Source organism: Aulonocara stuartgranti, assembly GCF_965226115.1.
Source record: "Aulonocara stuartgranti genome assembly, chromosome: 7".
In the NCBI taxonomy this organism is placed as follows: Eukaryota; Metazoa; Chordata; class Actinopteri; order Cichliformes; family Cichlidae; genus Aulonocara; species Aulonocara stuartgranti.
Window position 1 is genome coordinate 29,227,939 of NC_138945.1, and position 20,419 is coordinate 29,248,357.

The 20,419-nt window shown below is 41.5% G+C and overlaps 1 protein-coding gene across 1 annotated transcript; it reads right to left on the reverse strand.

Annotated features, from left to right (window-relative positions):
- Positions 1–1,664: 1,664 nt before the first annotated feature.
- On the reverse strand, positions 1,665–6,552 carry nefma (neurofilament medium chain a). Its single transcript, XM_082542420.1, has 3 exons — positions 5,227–6,552; positions 4,312–4,436; positions 1,665–4,201 (listed from the first exon to the last, which is right to left on the reverse strand). The coding sequence occupies exons 1-3, from the start codon at positions 6,283–6,285 to the stop codon at positions 2,566–2,568; spliced, it is 2,820 nt and encodes a 939-aa protein (XP_082398546.1). The 5' UTR covers positions 6,286–6,552; the 3' UTR covers positions 1,665–2,565.
- Between the last annotated feature and the right edge of the window lie 13,867 nt (positions 6,553–20,419).

Below are 20,419 nucleotides of genomic sequence, written 5' to 3' on the forward strand. Positions count from 1 at the left end.
TACATGATGTGAACAGCTGACCTGTTGCTCTTTGTGGATTTATGCAACTGAACTGGCTGATGTCCATCCCCTACAGTGACACTACTTTGTTTATACTGTCTTTACACTAGACTGTATAAAGTTGGAAGTCAGTGAATGAATCTAAACATCATCAGCTTAAATGCAAAATTCATCTTTGCTTCGCTTGATGTAACATCCCTTCAGGCTTCCTCCTCTTCTGTAGTGCTAGTCACATTCTGAAGTACTGCAAACACAATTTAATATAAATATAATATAATAAAAACACTACAAGAAAGTGCAGATATTTGTTTAAAAATGAAGGGGAAATGTAGTTGAAAGTTGTCAGAAAAATAAATACTCATGTAAAAGTTCAGATACCTGAAAATTCTACTTAAGCACAGTAAAGAAGTATTTGTACGTAGTTACTTCCCACCTCTGATTAGCAGGTATTGTATGTATGCATCCATCTTTTATTTACAGTCTATAGCCATACTATAGTCTATAAGCGCAGTAGTGATATGCGGATCGATACTGAAATATCGATTCCTCCGATACCAGTCATTCATGTTCTTGAATCGATTCTCATATTAAAATATTGATATTTTAGTAATTTAGGGTAAATTTGTAGTTTATCATTAACAGGAACACAGTGGAAAGAAACTATAACATTCGGATTGTCTACATTCGAAGGAACTACTTCCTCTTCCGCCTTTCATAGTCATATGCGAAATATGGCTGTATAAATGTGTTGCAGCCCCTTGGCGTGCGCACTCACAACAATGGCTGAGCGTAAATGGAGTCATGTGTGGCCGTATTTTACCTCCACAAACAGCCGAGACTTGTGATACATGTGGCAAGAAAGTGAGGTGTTGTGGCCACACCACTAACCTCGTCAAACACCTCAGAGTAAATCATATCACAGAATATGACGTCTCTCGCGGAGTCCTTTAGTGCTGCAGGCAGGCAGCGTGTTCAAATAGCGCACAACTTCAGTTTTTTTATTTCTATGAATTCTGCATTATTAAGTGATAAGAACGAGTACTCTGATATCCTGTAATCATGTTGACGCTATAATTTGAGATACAATAAAAGATACAAACTCGCTTGTCCAGGACTTAATGTTTCTAAACTGGTGCAATGCGGAGAAGTGCGAGTACACTACGAGATACTTTATTTCCATGCATTTATTTTTAAATGAAATTCATGCTGATACTAATGATTAACCAGTGACACCCAACCAAGATCGCCCATGGCATTGTTTTCCCAATTATCTCAAGTAGCTCCCTGTAGTTAATATTCTGTTATCTCTCCTAATGTGATTTTTTTTTTTGTTGTTGTTGTTGTTTAAAAATGCCATTTACACACAAACACACACTGGTCCACGTCATTAAATTAGGCTTTTGGAACCCTTGTGGTGGGTTTTTAAAAAGACACTGATGCTATTTAATACTGATTTTCTGCACCCAGCCTGTTAGTGATCACATCTGTCGTCACTGCTGGGTTTATGTTGCTGTTGACAGGAAACAAACCACAGTAACTACATTCAATTGCTAATAAACTATGTAATATTCCGTAGCTGTAATGCTGTATTGCTGCAGTGCTGTATACAGTTGCAAAAAATATGATTAAAAGAATAATAAAGTGACAACAGACAGTTGGCGTTTTGAAGATCTTTATGACATTTATTGAGCAAATGCTGCTGGGAAATTGTTCATGATGAGTAAAGTCATGGGATTGCAAACAGTAGCACCTCATTAAATTCTGTATTTAAATTCAAGTCCATCCTATGCATACAGGAATGCATGTTTCTATCATTTACAGTATATATTTTTTTCAGTTGCAGTCAGGTAAACATAACAGACACTGATAAAAAGCATGTTTAAGGCTAGGAGTTTCTTTAGGTTTCTTAAGCTTTATCTGCTTCGGTAAATGGATGTATATGGTATTGTGTTTATCATATCACCGTCCATTTCTTCCGTCACTGTTGGCTGTGTATTTGTTGTTGTTAGTTTCTTTTTGGCTCAGTTGGTATCTTCACGTGTCAAGTAAGGCTTCGTCAGTAGAATACATATGTCTGCATCGAGGACCCTCCATCCGCCAGTCCCCCACTTTTGCTTCAACTCCAAAACCCTCTCCGCAGTAATATTGTTTATTGATTGCTTTCTAGTATTTACTCTTTTTAAGGTGTATTTCTACCATACAGAGAGGAAAGTATTCCGCTCCCCTGAGCTAACATGCAGAGACACCCCACCCACCCAAGCACCCACCCATTCGTGAGCTCACCCACTAACTGCAGAAAGGAAAAAAATATAAGGAAGAATAAAATATCTCAGTCACTTGCTCCTGTCCGCGTCTGCTGTGAAGCCCGTTTGAAGCTTTCACTCAACATGCATTTTTGAAATTTGTAGCGTTTAACTTTTGTCTTCTCGCTCTGACTTGTTTTGTATGTTTGAGAGTGGTTATCTTTATTACATCGCTCTAGCTGTATGATTTTCTTTGTTATGTTAGTTCTGGATTGATTGCTTGTGTTGTTCTCTCCCCTTCCTCCCCTCCTTCTCTGCTCGCTCACTCACTCTCCGTCACCTGCTTGATGGACTGAGTGGAGTGTTTCTCGGTCTTCTTAGTAGAGACCAGTTTCTCCTGCAGCATCTCTTCCGCCTCCTTCACTGTTTCGGTCACAGTGACGGACTTGATGACATGCTTTGACCCATCCTCTCCGGTGGTGATTGTCTCCACGGTCTTGGTGATCACAACCTTCTGGCTGCCGTCTTCCTTGACAGGACTCTCGTCTACGCCGTTGGTGATCACATCAGCTTCTTTTCCTTCATCCTTCTTCTCTTTCTCCTCAGGGCTACTCTTGTCTATGTCACCGTTCATGGCAACATCTTTCTTTTCAACTTTCTTCTCTTCTGTTGGCTCGCTCTTTTTCTCAGTCTTGTCTTCAGTGCTTTTAGGAGCCTCAGGCTTTGCGGTCTCGGTCTTTGGGGATTCAGCTTTTGGGGAGCTAGATTTTGGGGATGCTTCTTTTGGAGACTCTGCTTTAGGAGAAGCAGGCTTGGGAGATTCAGATTTAGGAGACTCTGGTTTTGGTGATTCAGACTTGGGGGAGGCAGGCTTAGGGGATTCAGACTTGGGGGAGGCAGGTCTCGGAGATTCAGACTTGGGGGAGGCAGGCTTAGGGGATTCAGACTTGGGGGAGGCAGGCCTAGGGGATTCAGATTTGGGAGACGCAGGCTTTGGGGAATCTGACTTTGGAGAGTCAGGTTTTGATCCCTCTGTTTTGGGAGCTTCTTCTTTCTTTGGAAATTCAGGTTTTGTTTCCTCAGATTTAGGAGCATCTTCTTTCTTGGCCTCGGCCTTTGTAGCTTCAGTTTTTGGAGCCTCTGTCTGGGTTACAGCTGGTTCTGAGTCTGGCTCATCTTTTCCCTTCTTCTCATCTCCCTTTTTGCCTGCATCCTCTTTTTCCTCCTTCTCATCTCCACTTTTGGATGCTTTGTCACTACCTGCATCTTCATCCTGATCGCCACTCTCTTCTTCAGCACCTGCTCCCTCCTCTTCTCCACTGCCCTCTTTGTCTCCAGCCTTCTCTTTGTCAGGAGAGGCTTTAGACTCTGGAGCTTTGGTGCACAACATTGTCTCCTCAACTTCTTCCTCCTCTCCTCCTCCCTCTCCTTCTTCATCACCTCCCTCTGCATCATCCCCCTTTTCTCCCTCATCCTCACCCTCACCACCTTCTCCCTCTGCTTCTTCTTCCTTCTCATCCTCACCACCTTCTCCCTCTCCCTCTTCTCCCTCATCACCACCTTTTTCATCCTCCTCTTCCTCCTTGCTGGGCGCACTTGAGCTAACTTTGGCTTCAGTGACAGCTACGACTTCTTCTTCTGCTTCTCCTCCCTCCTCTCCTTCTCCCTCTTCCACCTCACCCTCTGCTTCCTCTCCCTCTGCCTTCTCCTCCCCTTCTTCCTCTTCACCCTCCTCTCCTTCCTGTGTGGCAGAGAGCTCTTGCGCTAGCTCTGCCAGGGCCTCATCCATTTCAGCCTTCTCATCCTCAACCCTTGTCTCCTCAATGATCTCCTCCACAAACTTGTGCTGCACCTTAAGCTTTGTGGGCTCCGACTTAGGCTTAGAGATTTTAGTGGTGGTGACAGTCTGGCGGTAAGGAAAAGTGCTGAAGTGGGTCTCCTCACCCTCTAGGAGTTTCCTAGTGTAACAAATGCATAAATCAGATATTTAAAGTATGCTTCTATATGAAAAGGACTGCAAATATTGTTTCAAAATTCAATTTCAATTGTGCATGAGTGTATCCTGTACCTGTATGCAGCTATTTCAATGTCTAAGGCCATCTTGACATTGAGCAGGTCCTGGTACTCGCGCAGGTGACGAGCCATCTCCCATTTGGTGCTCTTGAGCTCATTATCCAGCTGGTGAATTGTTTCCTGAGTGAAATACACAAAAATCAGCTGTTGTTATAGGGTTGAATATGTTGAATAATTTAAATGCAATACGAGGTCCAGTGCTCAAAACCAGTCTTCATGTATTATGCAAATTTTTTTTGAAGCCTTAATAGTTTTTCCAAATTATCTGTTGCAGTGCTGCCCATGTCTTTCTGTAAACTCTGCAGACTCTGCGCAACAAGGCTGCTTGCTTTTTAATACATTCTGACGCAATACAGTATTCTAGAGATGTTGAATGCCTCTGTTTCAAGGGCAGCCTCCGCACTCTTTCAATACACCCCCACCCTCGCCCTAAAATCTCAGTGGTGTGATGCAAGGACAGAGCCAATCAAGGCATCGACCCATTGCCTCTGACTCAGCAAGAGAGAGAGAGTCTGCTGCAGCGATTCCCTTTTAACCATTTCGTGACTCTTGGAAATCTCTCCAGCTTGTGAATACAATCAGCCTGCTTAAGAGAAAAGTGTTTGTGCTGAACAGTCACAGTTAGGCAGAAGGGGACAAATGTTACAGAACCTGTCAAAGATAATAGAAACTAATATTTTATATTTGTGAATCTTTTTTTTATTTGATTTTAAAGGCTCACGCTTAAATGCTGCGTCAGTAAAACGTAAATGTGTCCTATTAAGAACATCAACTCTTTTATCAAGTTTTAAAAACAGGCTACACAATTCTTTAAGAATAATCTATGACATTTCAAAACAGAATTGCCTTGTTTTAGAGTTGAACGTCTGTTCTCAGCCCACTCACCGCTCTTACCGGGCTGCCTTCTTACCTGCAGGCTAACCAGGTCGCTGTTGTGGCGGTCCTCGATGTCATTAAGCTGTCTCTCCAGTGAGTCTCTTGTACCGCGGACGGACTCCAGCTCCACCGTCTTGGACTGCAGCTGACGGCGATAGTCGGCTATCTCGTCACGGGCGGACTTTATGGCGTCCTTGTTTTGCTCTGCAGCCTCGGTCAGCTTGACGTAGCGGCACATGAACCAGTTTTCCACCTGCTGCAGGTTCTGGTTGGAGTGGCCCTCCAGTTCGCTTCGAATCTCCCGGAGAGCCTCGGTGATGTCAGCCTTCTGGAGGTCTTTCCTTTCCACTGTCACCTGAGACGCCTGAATCTGGGCGATGAGGTCGCTGACTTCTTCCTCGTGATTGTTGCGGATGAAGGCGATTTCATCCTGCAGCGACTGAACTTTCTTCTCCAACTCAGACTTTACCAACTCCGAGTCGCTCATGTCCTTCTTCAGGACACGGATTATGGCCTCTGTCTCCTCTCGGATGCGAGCTTCTTCTTCAAAGCGGTCTCTGATCCGCTGGATGTCCTCGTCGATGTGGTCCGTGTCGAGCTGAATTTGTGCCTTGTCATGGTGGATTTGCTCCAGCAGCTCCCGTAGCTCCCGCAGCTCCTGGTCATAGAGGTCGTCCATCTGGGAGCGCGACACCTGTTTGTGCCGCAGTGCCTGGATCTCCGCCTCGATCTGCTTGTTCTGCTGCTCCAGGTAGTGCACCTTGTCAATGTAAACAACAAACCGGTCATTGAGCCCTTGAAGTTGCTCTTTCTCGTTAGAACGCTTGTAGTCTCCGTTCAGAATAGAGGTTTGACTATAATCAACGCTGTCGGCGGAGCTCAGCACAGCTGAGCTGTATGCCCGGGTTGCCGGCATATTCACGCTCCTCTTGTAAGACGTGGTCACGGTGGAGCCGGGACTGGCCCGGGACCAGGACTGGGACCGAAAGCCGCTGGAGGGGGTGCCGCTGGAGCGGCTGTAGCCATAGCTGGTCGTTCTGGTATCCATAGTTCTCCTGAAGGGACTCCCTACAGTGTCCACCGGGTAACTCATCCGGTTAGACCACAGAAGGGGATGTGCGCAAGAATGAAGGAGGACGGTGCAGGACGTGCAGGAGTGTGGCGAACGTTTATGTGGGTGTATGTGTGCGTGCAGGTGAGGGGTGTGTGGCTCTCACAGCGACTGAGACCTCCTCTGCGTGCTCCTTATATATCCGAGGCTCTGCAGTTGCCAAAGCAAGTATGAGGCAATTTTATTCCATCCACTGAAATAGGGGGAGGGGAGGGCGCATCCCCCTCGGGCCGTCTGCTAATGGTCCGGGGTCCCGTTCAGCCTGAACCACGTGGGCTATACGGGTTACGTGGGTGTCCGGCTTAAAGTAACCTGACAAAGTAGATAGATAGATAGATAGATAGATAGATAGATAGATAGATAGATAGATAGATGTAGCCCCCTCTTAGTTCAGCACCATGGACAGCAACATGCAGTTCAACAGCAGTATCAGTTGCATTTATTCTCGGTTGAAAAAATAAACATTCTTATCCTTCTTGTCAATAATACGGTATAAAGAAGGTAAAAGGGAGTGCCCACCCAGTGATCCACAGCGTGTGTGTGTGTGTGTGTGTGTGTGTGTGTGTGTGTGCGTGCGTTCCTGTCTGCATACTGTATTTTTGTGTTTACATTAATATTGTCCATAGTTTGTCTTTTTGGATCACTGCTGCACAGGGTAGTCAAAAACAAGCCATTTTTTGAGGGGGTGGGATTTTTAGTCTTTGTTGGACAGAGCAGTAAAGAGCTTATATTAAAGTAGGAGGAGATCAAGGTGGAATGACTTGCAGGAAATGGCCCAGGGTGGAATAAAGCCTGTGCCTTCCTTAGAAGCCTTTTGGCATATAGGCAACCTGCTCAACCAAGTGAGTTATAGTGGCACTCCATCCCAAATAAATAGCTTACCTTATCAAACGTCTATGGCCACACATACAGATAATTCAAACTTTAAAGTTGAGTGTTTTTTCTGTTTACCAACACTTCTAACCATTAATTGATTTCCAAACTTCCGTGAAAAGAAAAATATCATCATAAAGAAGCTGGATTAATTTTCATGAAGAGAAGTCTGTTTAGGTTAAGGCACAGCTACAAAGTACACTGAATTTTCCAACTCCTGACACAGTCTGTTCTTACAATTGAATGTCTAAACATCAGGTATTCATTCAATAACTTGGTTAACCGACTTTTGTTTTCTTTTTAATCTCCATCATGACAAAATATAATCTTTGTTAATTTACAGAACTGTTTAGAAATTAGTCTGTACAACCTACACGGAAATGTGTTTTAGCTACAACACTGTAATAGTCAGTGTTTATATTTGTACATGCTGCACGTAAACTTTCTTCCAAGTTAGTAGGATTTTTGCATGGGATTTGTGAGTTATCGAAGCATTTGATAAGGACATTTCACCCTCAACAAATGAAGCCTCACTGTGTAGGTTGGCTGCATTGTGGCTTGGGCCATCAGGGTATTGATCTTCTGTCAATCTTGAAGCTTCACTCAAATATCGTGTGACTTTGATCAATGTGAAAATGATTGTTGAAGGTAATGCACCACAAACAGCTGCATCCGCCTTTTTTCCCCTCCACTGCTTATTTAATTCTGTCAAAATTCTCAAACCTCTCCTCTGCAAGTGCAACCATATTTAAAATCCTGCAAAGCCAGTGCGGACATAAGGACCAAGACAGATACTTTATTGCACATCTGGAGATTGCACTTTAAATTTAAAGCTTTTCAAATAATAATAATAATAATTATCACCTTGATCTACAGTTTATGTCCCCCCCCCTCATTTCCTTCTGCTGAAAGGTTTAGTCAGGCAGTACAAATGCATCAAGCTTGGCCAATTTTAGATTGCTCCAGAGACAGAAAGGCAGACAGCAAGAGAAGAAGAGAGAGAGGAAGACAGAGAGGGATACAGAGAAAGTCACAATGACTTTCTCGCCCTGTTTATGCATGTCTGCCTATTCTAAGCGCCATCGTGTATTGTAAGTAATTATACTCCAGGAGCCACACCCCAGTCTCTCTGTTTGCAGACTTTACTGTGCCCTTGATCACTGTCCCATGACGTTCTCTTCGGGCCCTGATACTGGCTGCAGGATTTCAGACAGATATATTTGCTGTAGGGCTGTCGACTCAGAACCTTGAGGTGCTTTTGGATGCCCTATGAGGGCGGTGGTGGTGTGATGTACAACTTAGAGTGAGTGTGGGTGGGTTGGGCAGAAAAAGGGGAGTCATTCAACATCAGTTTTGGGCTCCAGCGCACTGCAGAAGGGTTGGAGTGTTTTCAAATAGCACTGCAGTAGAAACAGGCTCTAACAAGGAGACAAGCCCATCCCAGTCAGCCCCAGTCTGTCCCAGCCTGCAACCTGCAGTGAGCCCTCCACAGTATTGAAGTGTACCCGCGTGGGGTCAAGGTGTGGACAACCTTAAGTTGCATAGTGTAGAGGTGTACTGTTACATATTCACAGTAAGCTGCAAGGTCAGCGTGACCTTTTATTAAACCGATACGAGTGGATCATAAAAATGAGCAGCAGCATAGCAATCTTTTGTAATAACAGAATAACACAAACATATGTAAGACATTCACCTGTAAACTTAACACATAAACATCCTTGCATCAACTGACTAATAATGAAACTAGTCGTTCAACTACAGTTTATAATACCTTGACTGTGTTTGCTTCACATTCATGTGTAAACTATATACACATGAACATACATGCAGTTCATTTGTTTTGCCATTTTGTGTAGAGCCAGAGGTGGTCATTTGCAAAAGTAGTTCACTAATGAAAAAAAAATTGTGCTTAAAGGTGTATTACTGTTGATCAACAAATATCAACAGATGTTGCTGCATCCTGTATCAGAGGTTACCTGAATAATCTTACTTTCTTCAATACTCCCATCTAAAAGTGTCATGAAATACAAAACTAAGACGAAAGTTTCATCTTTCCCATGGGTAGTGGGTCATAATTATTTATTTATTATTTATTTATGTGTTTATGGTTTATATGATTGGTGAACACACAGTCACTTTCTGCATTACATTCAGTTGAGTGATATTTTATGCTTAAAAATGTCCTATGAAATAATTTCATACTCCATATTCTACACGCTAAGTGTGTATTGAAAATGATATATTTGCACTAATGATGACTCTGTAGACTTCCATGTAGTTATAGCTATAGACTTTCAAAGTTATACATACATTTCACTAATAGAAATATTGCCTTTACCTTTAAAATAAAATCTATCTATCTATCTATCTATCTATCTATCTATCTGTATGCATATCTATACATACGTATGCATATCTATATATATATATGTATATATCAGTTTTGTACTTTGGTACAACTACACTGAATAAAAAATGAGAGAGTCAATAGCTTCAAGCACAGAGCACATATACCAAAGTCCAAACAACCGTTTAATTGTCAAATCTAAACCTGGTTCTCCCAGAGGTTTCTTCCTGTTACAGTTTTTCTCCATTGGTTTGGCTCATTTCTTGAAACAGAAATTACATTCTTAAAACTCTAAGATCATTTGGCAAAACACTCTTACAGTTTAGCACAACACTATAGCTCACCCGCAAAAGCTCATATCTCTTCCAAAACTGTTCACACAGGCTTCAATCTAAATCCCTTTCGCATTTAAACAGTCAGTGTCTCCAAAATGGCAAAGATCCTTCTCAATAGCTTTGGCTCATTTCTCGACACAGATGGGACATTCTCATCATTCTTGGTGCTTTTGTCAAAATAAACCTGGATGGTTGATCACAACAACATGGTCCACCTGCAAAAGCTCATATCTCTCCTAAAACTGTTCACTCATGTGTCAAAACTACATTTCTTTCTAATCTGAATAGTCAGTGCCCCCAAAATGCATCATCCCTTTGGCATTGTGTGAGTACTGCCATACAAAATGTTTAGATTTTTTGTCACTATGGCAGAGGACCAACAATATACGACAGAAAAGAGTAGCCTCCAAGGTTTGACATCACAGATTGCACTCACACTACCAAGGAAGTTATAACCATTTTTTATTCACACGCAAAGAAAGTTTCATACATATGTAAAAAGAAAATGTACATTACAGTAGTAAATTGTATGAACACAAAATCAAAAAACAAGGACTTATTCAGTGGTCGCTGTACTCATTCTCCCGCTCTTGTCCACTGTCTTCACCCTCCTGATTATTTACACGCTGTTGTCCGTCTGGCCACAGATTCTCGTCCACATCACAGCGGATACTTTCTCTAGCAATGCAACGAGGGAAGACACGGCGTGCATGCCGCAACCATCCCCTGCATTGATCTCCTGTAATGTCGTCACACGCTGCGTCCATAGCATGGAGCAGGAACGGCTGATCCTGAGCATGATGCTCATACACTCTCCAGCTCCAAGCAGAGAAAAACTCCTCTATCGGATTGAGGAAAGGAGAGTAAGGTGGTAGGAACCCCATGACCATCCTTGGATGCGTTGCAAACCAGCTCCTAATGAGTGGGCTATGGTGGAAATTGACATTGTCCCACACAATTACATGAATGGGTAGGTGAGGCCCTATGAGACCTCTCTCAATTTCAATATAAAATCGGTATAAAGGCGATCCAAGAAGATGAGGAGCTTGTGTGTGTTGTATGGGCCAAGACTGGGGATGTGAGTGGCCACACCATTCTCAGAAATGGCAGCACACATAGTTATATTGCCCCCTCGCTGACCTGGGACATCCACTGTGGCCCGGTGGCCAATAATATTACGGCCACGTCTTCGGCCCTTGGCCAGGTTGAAGCCAGCTTCATCCACGAACACCAGGATGTGAGGGGTCTCATGTCCTTCCAATGCCATTATTCTCTAAAATAGAGTAAAGAACATAAAATCAGTCATACAGAAGAGTCATATACTACAGTTAGACAATTACATGTTCTCCCCCACAGGTTCAATATACTACAGGCCACTGCTCCAGTGGTTCTAAACTAGTGATAGGCCTATGAGGAAGTACTGCAGGGGTATTTGATAGAAAGGGGAGTGGGAAATACTGATGACTTACTGAGATGTTACAGTAAAACCTACAGTATTAGATTTGATTGGGAGACAACAAAATAAGGATTATAATGAGAATCGTATCATACAGTAAACTGCAGTTTTCTGTTGAAATTCTTAAAGTCAGATGAAGAAAATACTGATTCTGAAATCAGGTAAAGGAGGTATTGAAACCAAATAAGTGAACTACTGCTTACTGTGATTACAGGTAAGGTTATAATGAGAGACAACCAGTAACTGACTTACATTTACATACTGGTAGCGCAGATCCTTCACTCGGTCAGAGTTCCTCTCAAATGGTACCCTGTAGATTTGTTTCATTGTCATCTGATGCTTCTTGAAAACCCAGTCTATTGTGGAGATGCTTAATGTGTTTATATTCTGGAATATGATTGTCCTGAAGGATGGCATCACAGATCTGTCTCAATGTGATGGCATTATTTGCGGCCTCTTTCCCCTATTCCTCCACCACGCATTCTCAGTCCTCCTCCTCTTCTTCTTCCTCCTCTTCCTTGAGGAAGAACTTCCCCTTGTCCGTTTGCTTGGCCTTGTCTATCCATGTTCAAAGATCGGACTGGCTCTGGTCAAGCTCTATATATCTGTGTTTGGCAGCACACAATCATGGAACACACCTGTGTGTGACACTACCCCTTCGTTAGTCTAGTTTCACCTGACTGTCAATGACTGTCATCAATTTATCAAATATTCAAAGAAGTTCATATATGGTATTCATGGTATTATGTTCTTGACCAATTTTGACAATTGAACAGACAATTGTGCATGCAAGTACTTATACAATGAAATCATGCTGACATGTTTTGGAGGGAATGATCATTAGACTGAGAATCAACTAATCAGTTTAGATCTACAAGATCTATTCATTTGGAAAATGTGCTAAATGTGGGCTAACTGTATAACTGTAGGCTACTTGTACATTTGCAAAGATGCACTGAGACAATTGAGACATGTACTAAGGCATTTTCCATTTGATAAAATGAATGAGAAATGCCATTCTGTTGTGAACATTTGCCAAGACGTTTGGAGGTTTGTCCATGTTATTTTGAGAATGTAATTTCTGTTTCAAGAAATGAGCCAAACCAATGGAGAAAAACTGTAAAATGGAGTTTCTCCTTCCCACTGTCGCTTGCTCATAGGTGGTCATCTGATTCTTGGGGTTTTGTCTTTTTTCTCTGTATTATTTTAGGATTATCTACAACATAAAGCTCCTTGAGGCAACTGTGTTTTGTGATTTGTTGCTATACAAATAAAACTGAATTGAATTAAATAACTGGATAATGACAAATGCTTCGTGTTTGTGAAGTCAATAAGTCAGACTACTTCCAGATTCAACCATGGCATAGTATTAAAATTTACAATTTATTAGTACATTTGTCAAACTAAAGCCCAGTTTCTGGTTGAAAATAGGTAACCATCAATTAGCAGGAGTTAAGACTGCTTTTTACAAAATACATATATTTTGATTCAAAGTGAGACTTTACGAGTGTTAGTTGGTGTAGTCACCAAGTTTAGTCATCTCTAATTGTAGTATTATATTTAGAGCTTAATCTACCTAATGTTAGGGTTCCTGGGTCGGTGACCCAGTGTTTTGTGTTTTTGGTTATTTGATTTTGTTATTTCTTTATATTGTAGCTTTGCTTTACGGGTTTTTCTTAAGTTAAGGTCCTCTGGGTGGGGTTTGGTTAGAGTTTTAGTGTTTTGGTTTTCTGTCTGTGTTCCTTTGTTGCTGTCTTCCCTGTCTGCTGTATTTCCACGTCCAGTCAGTGTCTGTGTCTGCCCTGGTCCCACATCTCTGTTCCCTTTGTTTTAGTGCTTGCCTGTGAGTCTGTGTTATGTTTCCTGTTTTACTTTGGAAGTCTATGTCTGATGTTAATGTGTCTGGTTTTGCTTCCCCTGGTCTCGTTAGGCCTGATTTGCCCCAGCTGTTTTTCCCTCCTGTTACTCATTCCCTGATTGCTCCCTCTGTGTATTTAAGCCCTGTGTTTCTCTGTGTCCATGTCGCGATCTACTGTTTATTTTGCTGTGTGTTTTGCCAGTCCACCGGTGTTAGTTTATTTTGAGTTTTTTCCAGTTGTGTTATGTTTGCGTTCAGCATTAAAGCTGTTTTGGTTTAAGTTTGTCTCTGGAGTCTGCATCTTGGGTCCTATCCCTGTCCGCACACAGCCGTCACCTAACACCTAAAGGTTTTAATGTAGCCTTCTTGTAATAGTATTCAAGAGGACTGGGAATCTATAGCTTAACTAAATAATTGTAATACTTACCACAATGATGCTTCGATCTTTCATGCAATTAACAAGGCTGCCTGTTGCCTTTCTGTCACTTATTTATTCATGAGGTGAAGCAGTATGTCATGAGCCAGAGGAGAGAAAGAATGACACTGAGACATAAACAGACAGACATAAACACAGGGAGATTAATTAAGACGTCTGCTGATAATTCTCAGCTCCTCAGTACAGAGAGACTTCACAGGTACACTTATATTACATTGTAGGTCCATATATGAAAATAGGACATTTGATTAACCCTTTCATGCATGAATTATGACCAGTGTTGGTCAAGTTACTTGAAAAAAGTAATCAGTAACTAATTACTGATTACTTCCCCAAAAAAGTAATCCCGTTACTTATTTTCAAAAGTAATTAATTACTTAGTTACTTAGTCACTTAGTTACTTTTTAAAAACACAATTTACAACCTGAAGAGGTGATAAAGCGATAGATCTTTCAGCCCAATTCTACTTTTTCTGCATAATCCATCATACAAAATGTAATCAAATGGAAAAGTCTCTTTTTTTAACTTGTTTTATTAGTTTTATTCTTTTAACTTTATGCATCAAGCAAAAATTAAACTATAAGCAACATTCTCTGACTTGAATAAATTAGTTTAACATTTAAACCTATTTTCTGCACATTCCAGCACATGAAATAAAATATTTTTTGTGTTTACACTCAGTCTTTCAAATAGATGCAAGTAAAACACAGCAGAAAATAAATAAAGTCAAAGACTCAGCGGTCCTGTTGCTCTATTTTCACCTGTAAAGCAGAACTGCGGTAGGCGGAGGTTTACCCTGGTGCAGGTGTGCTGCGGTCAGTGGAAGAATCCGCGAGTTTCTCTGTGAATTTCCCATTACGTCATAGCGCACTCGGTGCTTGCTTGGAAGTTTAGGGGTTTTTTTTCGCTGTAAAAAGAAGTTTTCTTCCCACGCACAACGGACACTAATGTTTTTGTCACTTTTTATGGAATCAAACTCAAAGTAAGGTCAGTACTTCCACGCTTTAAACGCTGCATGCTCATACTCTCTCCCGCACTCGATATATTATCCATTGTTGATCTGCACACAGCTGTTGTCACTAACGGCGCACTCGCTTACGTCACTGTCATGAGACATTCTTGCAAAAAATCACGGTTTTAGTAACGCAGTAACGCAGCGTTCCTACGTGAAAGTAACAGTAATCTAATTACCGTTTTTGCAATAGTAATCCCTTACTTTACTCGTTACTTGAAAAAAGTAATCAGATTACAGTAACGCGTTACAAGTAACGCGTTACTGCCCATCTCTGATTATGACAACTTCAATCAGGACTTTTTTAAAAGTATTTTTATTCATCTTTAGGCATGAAAAAAAGATTTTTGAACTTCATTTTCTTTTTAAGCATGCACTTTTCAAAGAATTGTTTACATGTCCACTTAGGTGGACAACTGATGTGTATGGAGTGACACATCAGTGGTTTATGTGCAAGTATACCATCAACACTGACACAAATACAAGAAAACGGCCTTTGAATAGCTGTTCACTGTAGTGACCACTATGTGTGAAAGGGTCAATGATCAAATGTCACATCTTTGACTGTCTTCTTTCTGTTAGGAGACCTCGGTCATCAACCCAGAGTTTTGGGTTTTCATTATTATTGTACTTTGATTTTGCCTTAATTTATCATTTCTAGTGTTTTGGTTTCTTTGTTCGTGTTCTACTTTCTGGTTTCTGTCTGTGTTTCTTAGTTGCAGTATCCCCTTGTCAAGTCCGCGTCTCTGTGTTATGTTTCCTGTTTTACTTTGAAGTCTGTGTCTCAGGTTATTGTATCAAGTTTTGCTTCCCCTGTCTCGTTAGCCCTGATTTGCCCCAGCTGTGTTTCCCTTCTGTCTCTCATTCACTGATTGCTCCTCTGTGTATTTAAGCTCTGTGTTTTCCTTTGTCTGATCGCCATCGTCCCATGCTGTGTAGTCTGTCCATCTGCTTGCCAGTATAAGTTTCCTGTATTTCCAGTCAGCCATCCACCAGTAAAGTTGCATTTGAGTTTATCTTTTTGCTCCTTGTGTCTGCGCTTTGGGTCCACCACTCCTGCCTGCACACAGCCACACATGACACTTTCATCCACCTTGGTAACCTTGTCAAATTCATCTACAGTACTAGCAGTTGTAACACTGGTGTCCTTCAAAGCACCAGACTGTAAAAATGTCATACATAGGTTAAAACTCTGTACTGATGCATATATATGCGTGCTTGTTTTTCTGAAGTGATGCATTAAAGACTGTGTTACAGTTATTTTATTTTAAACCTTTGGTTTAAAATGAATAACATAATTTCTATAACAATGTCAAAATATTTGACCGTATCACTTGTTTTCTTCATTTGAATTTGTGTACGTGTGTGCATACATTGCACTTCACAGGCACATGGTCTGTCAGTGATGAATTTACATTATTGCTTCATCAGCTCCCCTTCGAGGTGCCCTGTACATTGATTAACATATTTTTTCCCCGGTGGGTTTCAAAGCTGCTCTGATGCACGCACCAGGGAAGAAAATCTATTTGTACATTGTCTTTTAGGTTGAGTGAAAATAATTGAGAAAAATACAAAACAATTTCAGTTCTGTGTAAATTTTTTAGGGTTTTGATGATATTCTGCAACTAAAATCATTTGAATCCACTCCTATAACTTACCAGACTTCACTGTCCTGGTGGTGGCGGCGACAAATCGTCAATTTTCATATAAATGAACACCTTAATTACACTTCCAGAACATTTTATTTGTCCACAGATTTCTTAGGTGGGGTAACAATTCACTTTTAAAATAACAAGAGCCAGAGTCTGCATAACCATGGATTTTTGGCTCAAGGCCAAATCAATAATGATTTGTTAAACAATCTTATGTTGTAGTGGATCTGAAAACTTTCGTCTTCAGTGTTCTGCAAAGGTCAAAGATTGGCTGTACGCCTCCTGAGATGGATGGTTGAGAGGTGGAAGGGTAAGAGCATCTTGTGGGGAGGTAAGCAGGGTGTGACAGCTTGTGGATAGCTGTACTGGGTGGTGCTGGTGGGAGGTGGGGAGCAAGTGATGTCATGGATACTGCGAGGGCAAAAAAAAAAAGAAAGATGAACAACAGTAGAAGGGGTTTGCAAAGGAGAACAGAAAGGGAGGGGTGACACAAGGATCTGCAGTTTATCTGCAATGCATCAGTAGCTCTCTCTCTCTCTCTCTCTCTCTCTCTCTCTCTCTCTCTCTCTCTCTCTCTCTCTCTCTGTGTGTGTGTGTGTGTGTGTGTGTGTGTGTGTGTGTGTGTGTGTATGTCCATGTTAACATCGAGCAGAGTTTTTTTTCTCATAGGCGATCCTCTGTGGATGGCTAAGTAGCCACAGACAGAAATAAAACTGTTCCACATCTTCCTCACACAGGGAAAAGGATTGGCAAAAGCCCAAGACAGGCCTGTCACTTCACACACACACACACACACACACACACACACACACACACACACACACACACACACACACACACACACACACACACCGATCGTATGGAGCAGGCATCAGCAAGGAAAATGCTAATATTCAGTCCTTCGAGTTTCTAAATCAGTTTGATTTTTTCCACAAATCAGTAGGGGAAAACGGGTATATGTGAAATGCACAAATACGCAAATCACTTGTTCCGCTAGAAAATGTTTGAAAAGCAACCTGAAAAAAGTGATTCCCTTCAACATACTTCTTCAGCAGGGAAGCCATCAAACCTTTAATAAATTCAACATGAGATTCAATCACTCACCTAAAGTTACATAACAAAATATATGACAAACAAACTGGGGAGTGTTGTATCAATCTGTCAGCTCGCTGAGAAAATTGCAAAACTAATCTGAAGCATAAATACACACATACAAACACGTTATATCCCACTAAGCATGTTTTCTCGTTTCCCTGTGATGAAGGGAAATTCACAGTGTTGCCTAGGCAGTGATTTATTTTGTTGTTGCCATTTATCTGTAGCATTTGGTGCTCCAGATAAATTATTTAGAGCTCAGACTAATGATGAGATTGCCTATTTATGCTATATATTATGATAATATTTGCCTAGACCTCCTGTCAGACCACCATTAGTCACTGAAAGTGTTGGACTCCAGATATAGAATAGAATAGAATAGAATAGAATAGAATAGAATTCAACTTTATTGTCATTGCACATGCACAGGTACAGGGCAACGAAATGCAGTTTGCATCCATCCAGAAGTGCTTTAGTGATATAGATATATTACAATATATATTAGCAATAATATAGATATGTGAGTATATTACAGAAATGGGTCTATTATGGTATGTTATAATGTACACGGTATGAAGTATGTTATGAATATTCTATAACTATGTACAGTAACTGGCTGTAGTGAGTACAAGCTATGTAAATGGTAAATGGCCTGTATTTATATAGCGCTTTACTAGTCCCTAAGGACCCCAAAGTGCTTTACATATCCAGTCATCCACACATTCACACACACATTCACACACTGGTGATGGCAAGCTACATTGTAGCCACAGCCACCCTGGGGCACACTGACAGAGGCGAGGCTGCCGGGCACTGGCGCCACCGGGCCCTCTGACCACCACCAGTAGGCAACGGGTGAAGTGTCTTGCCCAAGGACACAATGACCGAGACTGTCCGAGCCGGGGCTCGAACTGGCAACCTTCCGATTACAAGGCGAACTCCCAACTCTTGAGCCACGATCGCCCCAGGCTATGAACAGGATATAAATATGAAAAACTCTACAGAATATGAAATAAATAACTTTACAGAATCTGAGATATACAGTTATACAGAAATGGGAACTGTGCAAGTTGTAAACAGTTGTAGGATTAAAAATTATCAAATGTACAGAATGATTATTTACACAGAACTATACAGTAGTGCAGTTAAGATAAGTGAGATATAATTCCTACAGAGGCTATATAAAGTGCTAGTGGTTGTGAGTGGTGGTTCAGTCCATGTTATTATTGTGTTTGAGGGTACAGTTGTCCATTGTGTGTGTGTGTGTGTATGTTCAGTCCATGAGTTAACGTGGGTCAGATGTCAGGAGGCAGAGTTCAGGAGTCTGACAGCTGTGGGGAAGAAGCTGTTCCGGTACCTGGTGGTCTTAGTCCGGAGGCTCCTGTAGCGCCTCCCAGAGGGCAGGAGGGTGAAGAGTCCATGTGATGGGTGACTGGGGTCTTTGATGATTTTCCCAGCCCTTTTCAGACACCGCTTCCTGTAGATGTCTTTCATGGCAGGAAGTGGTGCTCCGGCGATGCGCTGGGCAGTTTTCACGACCCTCTGCAACGCCTTCCTGTCCGAGGCAGAGCAGTTCCCGTACCAGACTGTTATACAGTTGGTCAGGATGCTCTCGATGGTGCAGCGATAGAAGTTCACCAGGATGTCTGAGGACAGGTGGTTCTTCCTCAGAGTCCTCAAGAAGAAGAGGCGCTGGTGAGCCTTCTTGACCAGCTTGGAGCAGTTGGTCGTCCAGGTGAGATCCTCGGAGATGTGGACTCCCAGGAACTTGAAGCTGCTCACACGCTCCACAGCCGTCCCCTTAATGTGGATGGGTGGATGTGGGTCAGCATTCCTCCTGTAGTCCACGATGAGCTCCTTGGTCTTCTCAGTGTTAAGCAGCAGGTTGTTTGTGTCGCACCACTCAGCCAGATGATCCACCTTCTCCCTGTAGGCGGCCTCAGATAATATCCAGATATTACACTCTTAATACTCACACTACAGCAAGCAGTATGATTAGTGAAAGTGAAAACCTTACAATTACTATGAGAAAACAACGCTGAATAATTATTTGCTGTTGCTGATAGAAGTGTCACTATTACTTGTCTTCCAGTATTAGAAGTACAAAGAGCCATGCAACTTATGGTGTACAACAACCACTCAGCATGTGATGGTGTCATACTGGGTTGTGTGCTTTAAATGATTCATTACTTTTTTTTAGGCATAGGGATACAATAATGATTGTGCTGGGAAAAATCAGTACTCACATTCACCTTCATTATAAAAGGGAAAAGGGAAGAAAGGAAACATAAAAAAATAAAGAAGAGCAAAATAAGAAAAACAGCAAATAAAAAATTAAATTACAAGTAAAACAAAGTATTTGAAAAGTATTCAGAACTAATTGTTATGTTTATTTGTAATTGTTGCAATTGTGTTTGTGTGTTTAATTATAAGTAAAAAACTAATTATTCTACATGAGTCTTTTATTCATTAACATTAATCCAGTTTCTTTTTGTTTTTTACAGTCTTTGGTCAATACCCGAACAGTGTTTGTGAAACAAGAAATCAATTATTGTGCTGCTGACTCACTATCACACCGTCATCCTCAAAGGACACTTGATTAGAACAGAGCCATTGATACTGCGATTAATTCCACTCCAGCAATGACAAATCAAAAGTTTATGCTGTGAAGACAGCCTATGTCTATGAGGCCACTCCTGATTTCTTTATATTTTGCTCCCAAGGAATCACAATTTCTTGGAATTTTTTTAATGTGGTCTCCAGTAACAGTTCTCCAGGCTTTTGAATGTTTTCTTTTATTTAACACTGACATGAAAAATTGACAAAAAAAATTGGAGCTAAATCAAGGGATGAACCAGTGTTGTGTCTACACAGAACGAACAACTCTGACTGACGAATGTGAAATTTTGGTTTAAATTATGATTATCTGGAGGAGTCCAGGACAGAGGTACAACGGTGAGTCTCTACAGGCATCTGGAAAACATGGTGGAGACTTTGTCACAGTCTGGGGCTTTATTTAAAAAAAAAAAAACAGAAAAAGAAAAGAAAAGAA